At 51.4% G+C, this 6,705-nt stretch overlaps 1 protein-coding gene across 1 annotated transcript in view; it reads left to right on the top strand.

The window, feature by feature from the left end:
• B4galnt3 (beta-1,4-N-acetyl-galactosaminyltransferase 3) overlaps positions 1 to 6,705 on the top strand; it is an 89,830-nt gene that overhangs the window by 80,505 nt on the left and 2,620 nt on the right. Inside the window, exons 15-19 of the mRNA XM_055604233.1 lie at positions 2,276 to 2,592; positions 3,605 to 3,758; positions 3,963 to 4,035; positions 5,550 to 5,703; positions 6,195 to 6,321. Coding sequence (XP_055460208.1) covers positions 2,276 to 2,592; positions 3,605 to 3,758; positions 3,963 to 4,035; positions 5,550 to 5,703; positions 6,195 to 6,321 — 825 coding nt within the window. The remainder of the gene's footprint in view (positions 1 to 2,275; positions 2,593 to 3,604; positions 3,759 to 3,962; positions 4,036 to 5,549; positions 5,704 to 6,194; positions 6,322 to 6,705) is intronic.

Below are 6,705 nucleotides of genomic sequence, written 5' to 3'. Positions count from 1 at the left end.
GTATATATATATATATATATATATATATATATATACATACATATATATGAGTGTTTTGTCTTTCTTTTTAAATGATTTATTTTTTTCTTATTTTATGTGCATTGGTATTTTGCCTACATGGCATGTGTGTCTATGTATGTGAGGGTGTCAGACCCTCTGGAACTTGAGTCACAGACAGTTGTGAGCCACCATGTGGGTGCTAGGAATCGAACCCAGGCCCTCTGGAAGAGCAGCCAGTGCTCTTAACTGCTGAGCCATCTCCAGTGTTTTGTCTTTATGTATGTAAGTACATTGTGTGTGTGCCTGGTGCCTGCAGAGGACAGAAGTGGGTGCTAGGTCCTCTGGAACTGTACTTACAGATGGTTGTGAGCCACCATGTTGGTGCTGGGAAGGAAACCCAGGTCCTCTGGAAGAGCAAGTGCCATTAACCACAGAGCGATCTCTCTAGCCCATCTACCCCAACTTTTTGGTCTTGATTGGTTTGATTTCTTGATATAAAATCTCATTGTGTTGTGGAGGCGAGCCTTGGTTTGGGTTGTTTGGTTGGTTGGTTTTGGTTTTGTTTGGTGTGTATGTGTGTGGGGATGCACATGTAACCCTTCTGTGTCCTCTACCTAAGTGCTAGGATTACTAGCATGTGCTATCATGCCTGGTTTTTCAGTTTTTTATGTAGCTTTGATTGGTCTAGAACTCACTATGAGGTTGGGGCTGGCTGTGCAAAACTCCTGCTTCTGTCTTCCATGCATTGAGATAACCTAGACCCCCTGCTCAGATGTAGCCCATGGCAGCTCAGTCTCCATGGGTGTTCCCTAGTAAGGGGAGCAGGGCAGTCTCTGGTTGCCTGCTCTTTGATCACTTCCCCATGGCAAGGTGGCATTATTAGGTCACAGAGAAAGAAGATCCAGACAGTCCTGATGGGACCTGACCGACTAGGGTCAGATAGTAGGGGAGGAGGACCTCCCCTATCAGTGGACTAGGGGAGGGATGTGGGGGGAAGGAGGGAGGGAAGGTGGGACCAGGAGGAGATGAGGGAGGGGACTACAACCAGGATACAAAGTGAATAAATTGTAATTAATAAAATAATAAAAGATTTACTTATTTTTATGCTATGAGTACTCTATCTGCATGTACACCTACATGCCAGAAGAGGGCATCAGATCCCAGTATAGATGGCTGTGAGCCACCATGTGGTTGTCAGGACTTGAACTCAGGACCTCTGGAGGAGCAGACAGTGCTCTTAACCACTGAGCCACTCTTTTGTCCCGTTTGTTGCTTTGATCACACACCTTTAATCCCAGCACTTGGGAGGCAGAGGCTGGCAGATCTCTGAGTTCCAGGCCAGCCTGGTCTACAAATCAAGTTTCAGGACAGCCAGGACTACACAGATATACTTTTGTCTCAAAAAACAACAGGAAGGAAGGAAGGAAGGAAGGAAGGAAGGAAGGAAGGAAGGAAGGAAGGAAGGAAGGGGGAAGGAAGGGAAAAGAAAGAAAATAGTTTTCAATCGTTTTCTACCCTTTATTTTATGTGTGTGACTCTTGCTACATCAATGTCCCTGTACCACATGTGTGCGGTACTTGCGGAGGCCAGAAGAGGGTGTTTGGCTTCCTGTGGCTGGGGGTACAGATGCTTGTGAGCTGCTGTATATGCTGGAAATCCACAGGTCCTCTGGAAGAGCATCCACTACTCTTCAACTGCTGGGTCGTCTCTCCAGGCTCAAGATTTATTCTAAGCTGTGTGCATGTGGGGTGGGGGCGGGTGTGTGTGGAACACAGGGGCTTAGTGTCGAGAAGAGCCTGTCAGACCCCCTGGGGCTGGATGGTTCTGAGCCACATGACGAAAGTGCTGGGAACCCAGCTCAGGTTCTCTGGAAGGACAGCGGCCACTCTTAATCGCTGAGCTGGCTTCCTCTCCAGTCTCTGTGTTCTAATTCCTTCTGCTAGCCTGTATTTTTTGACTAGGGCATTGAGACCATTAATGTTCAGACTTATGGCAGGCATACGAATTCCTGTTATTCTGTTGATGTTTATCAACGTGGGCCAATTTCTCAGAGTCTGACACCGAGGCCCCTTGTATATTGAGTCTTGGCACTCTAATGGACCTCAAAGATCACTGTGGTTCGATGTCTACATCTTAGAAGACAAGGCCGTGAATCTTAGGGAGGTTGTGTATCTTGTATGAGCCTCTACAGTGAGCCAATGGCAAAGCAAAGACAAAAACCATACTCTCCTGACAAGTAGTCCTGGTCTCACTCTAGCTGCCCCCTGTGCCACAGGAGATACCAGCTGCAGCGCATCGTGAATGTGGAGAAGCGCCAGGACCGGCTTCGAGGGGGTCGATACCTCTTGGAGCTTGAGCTGCTGGAGGGCCAGCGCCTGGTACGGCTCTCCGAGTATGTGTCCACTCGAGGCTGGCGTGGAGGTGACCCCGCTGGCAGGGAGGACACAGAAGCCCGGAACCTGCAGGGCCTGGTCTGGAGCCCACGCAGTCGCCGCAGACACGTCCTGCATGCCCAGGATCCAGAGCCTAAGTTATGCTGGCCCCAAGGTTTCTCCTGGAATCACGGAGCCGTGGTCCACTTTATTGTGCCTGGTAAGCCTTAGCAGGGTGGGGTCTGTTTCCTTCCTTCCTTCCTTTCTTCCTTTCTTCCTTCCTTCTTCCTTCCTTCCTTCCTTCCTTCCTTCCTTCCTTCCTTCCTTCCTTCCTTCCTTATTTCCTTCCTTCCTTCCTTCCTTCCTTCCTTCCTTCCTTCCTTCCTTCCTTCCTTCCTTCCTTCCTTCCTTCCTTCCAAGATTTACTTATTTACTATGTATACAATGTTCTGTCTGCATGTTTGCCTGCACACCAGAAGAGGGCACCAGATCTCATTCTAGATGGTTGTGAGCCACCATGTGGTCTCTGGGAATTGAACTCAGGACCCATCTGGAAGAGCAGCCTGTGCTCTTAACCTCTGAGCCATCTCTCCAGCCCTGGGTCTGTTTTCTTGATGTGATCTCCCAAGGATTTGTGACCGAGGCCACCTTGCCAGCTGGATTCACAGAAGAAAACCAACAAATTGAGCATTATTGGGTGGTTATCAAAACAGTGGAGCTTAGATCCATAGCTGAGTTGAGGCCAGGGCTTCCTCTCCTGCTAGCTCTCGGGGTTGGCTGTGAGCACCGACTTGGGTTGTTGTTGAAGAAATAAGAGTGAGGTGTTGTATAGGGCGGGTTCTACTTGGATCTGATGGTGCTGGAGATCAAATCCAGCACCCGGCACATGCTAAACAGAGCACGGAGCCTCACCTCCAGTTGTAGTGAGAAAGGAAAACCCGGGACAGTGTGTAACAGGACAGGACAGGAGTGAGTAAGACAGGTAGGTAGTGGGTCTGTGAAAGCTGGGCAGGGCTGTGGTCAAGAGTCCCACCCAAGACTGTCTCCCAGGTGTGCAGAGAAGCCCCAGTGGTTGGCGAGCCCCGCCCCTCCTCAGGGTCTCTGTGCCACCCGCTAACGGATTCCTGGAGTTGCATCATTCCCTGGTAAAGCTTGATGGGACTCCTGACTTGGCTCACGGCCGAGAGGTGTCCGCCTCTCCTTAACTCTGCTGTTTTCTCCCTGCCTGACAGTGAAGAACCAGGCTCGCTGGGTGCAGCAGTTCATCAGAGACATGGAGGGCCTGTCTCAAGCCACGGGCGACTCACATTTCAACGTCATTATCACGGACTATAGCAGTGAGGACATGGATGTTGAGATGGCTCTGAAGAGGTCCAGGCTGCGGAGGTAAAGAAGACCATCCACTTTCCTGGTGTCCCGGGACTGCTGGTCAGGGTGATATCAGAAGCCACAGCTGGCTCTCCGGAGTACCAGTGTCCAGCTCCTGCCCACAGCCAGGAGCACCCACTCTCTATTCCGTACCATCCAACTTCCTTCAGGGACCTACGGCTGAATCCTCACTCTTGCCCCGCCTTTCTTTCTTTGCTGCAGCTACCAGTACCAGAAGCTGAGTGGGAACTTTGAACGGTCTGCTGGACTACAGGCTGGCATAGACCTGGTGAAGGTAATGGGCCTCAAGGGGGCTTGGGGAGGTGATCAGGGGACTAGTTAAGAGACAGAGAGACATTTGGGAGGTGTAAAGTAGTCAGCTACTTAGCACGGAAGGGATGGGGACACGGGACTTCGTTTGTCGCTTCCGTCACTGTAACAGGAGAACCTGAGTGTCCTTGTTTGCCTCCTATTTCTGTCATAGACACCATGACCAGAAGCAACTTGGGGAGGAAAGAGGCTAATTGGTTCACAGAGGATCACTGAGGGATGTCAGGGCATGAACCGTGGAGGGAAGGTGCCTATGGCCTTGCTCTTCATAGCTCGCTCAACTGTCTTTTCCCTCTTATTTTATTTTTTAAAATTAAAAACCATTCCAGATGGGCGTGCTCTGCCATGTGGGTGCTGGGGTCAAGCCCAGGTTCTCTGGAAGAGCATCCAGTGTTCTTAACCACTGAGAGGCCCCTCTCTAGCCTTTCATCTTGTTTTCTCTTACAACCCAGAGCACCTGCCCAGGGGTGGCACCAACCACAGTGGCCTAGAGCCTCCCACATCAACCAAAATGCCATGAAGACTTCCCCGAAGGTCAAGCTGATGGAGGCGTTTTCCTAAATGAGGGTTCTTCTTTCTGTATAACCCTAGCTTGTGTCAAGTTGACAAAAAAAGAAAGAAAGAAAAGAAAGATCAGCACACTGAATTAAATGAAGATAAAGTTTGTTATTTATTATTTGTCGTGCCCAGAATCGTACTCAAGGCCTTGCACATGCTAGGCAAGCACTCTCCTACTGAGCTACGTTCCCAGCTCTGGGGAAAGGTTTTTTTTGGTTCACAATCCATGGTCACCTTGCCCTGTTGCTTTTAAGCCTGTGGTGCCACGAGTCATGGCAAAGGATAGTGCTCGCTCCCATGGCAGCCAGGGAGTGAAAGAGGAAGGGGGTAGGACCCCAATATCCTCACACCTCCTGGTGACTTAAATTCTTCCCACTAAGCCTCATGTCCCACGGGTTCTGCTAGTTCTCAGTAGCACCACAGGCTGAAAAACAAACCTTTACCTCACAGCCATTGGGAGACGCTTCCAAGCCACAGCAAGGAGCATCCTTGTCACTATATCGAAGACCCAGCACTGCAGAGGGCCTAAGCAAATAGCAAGGAAGGTTTTTTTTCCAATGGTCGGACTCCTCAGCCCCCATAAAATATAGGGCAAAGGTTAGGTATTGTGGCCCATGCCTGTAATCCCAGCCCTCGAGAGGCTAAGATGGGAGAGTCATGAGCTGAGGCCAACCTGGGCTACACAGCAGACATTAGGCTAGTCTTCACAGGATAGCAAGACTATCTCAGAAGAAAGAGGAGGTGGGAGAGGAGCCCGAATCCACCGAGTCTGCTGCAGAGGGCTGTAGAAATCTGCCTCACGTTTAGCTTTGTCTAAGTTGTCAGCCGCTCCAGTGAGAGGAGCCAGGGGATCGCGCTGGAGTGTCCCTGTCTCCCAGCTTGGGTCCAGGGGTCTGCTGACCTTGCCTTCTCCATCCCTAGGATCCACACAGCATCGTCTTCCTCTGTGACCTGCACATCCACTTTCCAGCGGGAATCATCGATGCCATCCGGAAGCACTGTGTGGAGGGCAAGATGGCCTTTGCCCCCATGGTAATGCGGCTGCACTGCGGGGCCTCTCCACAGTGGCCTGAAGGTGAGCCTTGCCCTGGACGAGAGCAGAGGAGATGCCCTCTGACCTCCCTCGGTGTTTACCACCAAGCCTGGGAAGGTTTATGTCTGTCCTGCCTCCCTGTCTTCTCTGAGCTGTGGACAGACCAGGCCCTAGGAGCAGGCAAAGCAGTGGCGCTTTCCCCTCCTCCCCAGCAATGACATTCATGAAGCGTGCTGGATGCTATGCCCAGGAGGTTAGAGAGAAAAAGTAGATGAGAAAACCAACTCACAATGGCCAGAAGGGAGGGCCGGGGTCACATCCTAACTGCCAGGCTACAGCTGGGTTGTGACATCAGTCCACGGTCACTGCTGTGTGGGCTGAACCCCGAGGCTGGGTGGTGTCTTCCCCCAGACAGACCAGGGACTTCCTTAGCTAACAGCTACCTGCCTCTGCTGCCCCACTCTGTACCGTCAGGGCCCACAGGAACATCTGAGCAACATTGCGCATCTGAGCAATGTCTTGTCTGTCCGCAGGCTACTGGGAGGTCAATGGATTTGGACTGCTCGGCATCTACAAGTCAGACCTGGACAAGATTGGGGGCATGAACACCAAGGAGTTCCGAGACCGCTGGGGAGGGGAAGACTGGGAGCTGCTGGACAGGTGACATTGGGGAGGGCCTTCAGGGATCTGCTAGAGTTCCAGTCCTGGGGGCCCTCAGGACAGTAATGCCAGAGCCACAGAACTGTGCTGCAGATTCCCAAGGCTTGGGAAAGTGTACTGGTGCGTAGGAAGTTGGCTTCAGTGACATTCAGGCTGCATATCCAGCAGAGGGGGATGACACTTCCACTGTGTGACACGGTTTGAGTGGTTGGTTGTGTTGTCAGGGATAAAGCAAGAGACTACAGCTAAACAATGAAAACGATAATGTTAACAGGACCAGGTGTGGTGCCCAGGCTAAGATGGGCATTCTCCAGCCCAGGCTGAGATGGGCATTCTGCAGCCCAGGCTGAGATGGGCATTCTGCAGCCCAGGCTGAGATGGGCA

This window comes from Psammomys obesus, unplaced genomic scaffold, assembly GCF_907164565.1.
Source record: "Psammomys obesus unplaced genomic scaffold, mPsaObe1.curated_primary_1811, whole genome shotgun sequence".
Taxonomy (NCBI): Eukaryota; Metazoa; Chordata; class Mammalia; order Rodentia; family Muridae; genus Psammomys; species Psammomys obesus.
The sequence above is the reverse complement of the archived record's forward strand: the minus strand, read 5'-3'. Positions and strand labels throughout refer to the sequence as shown.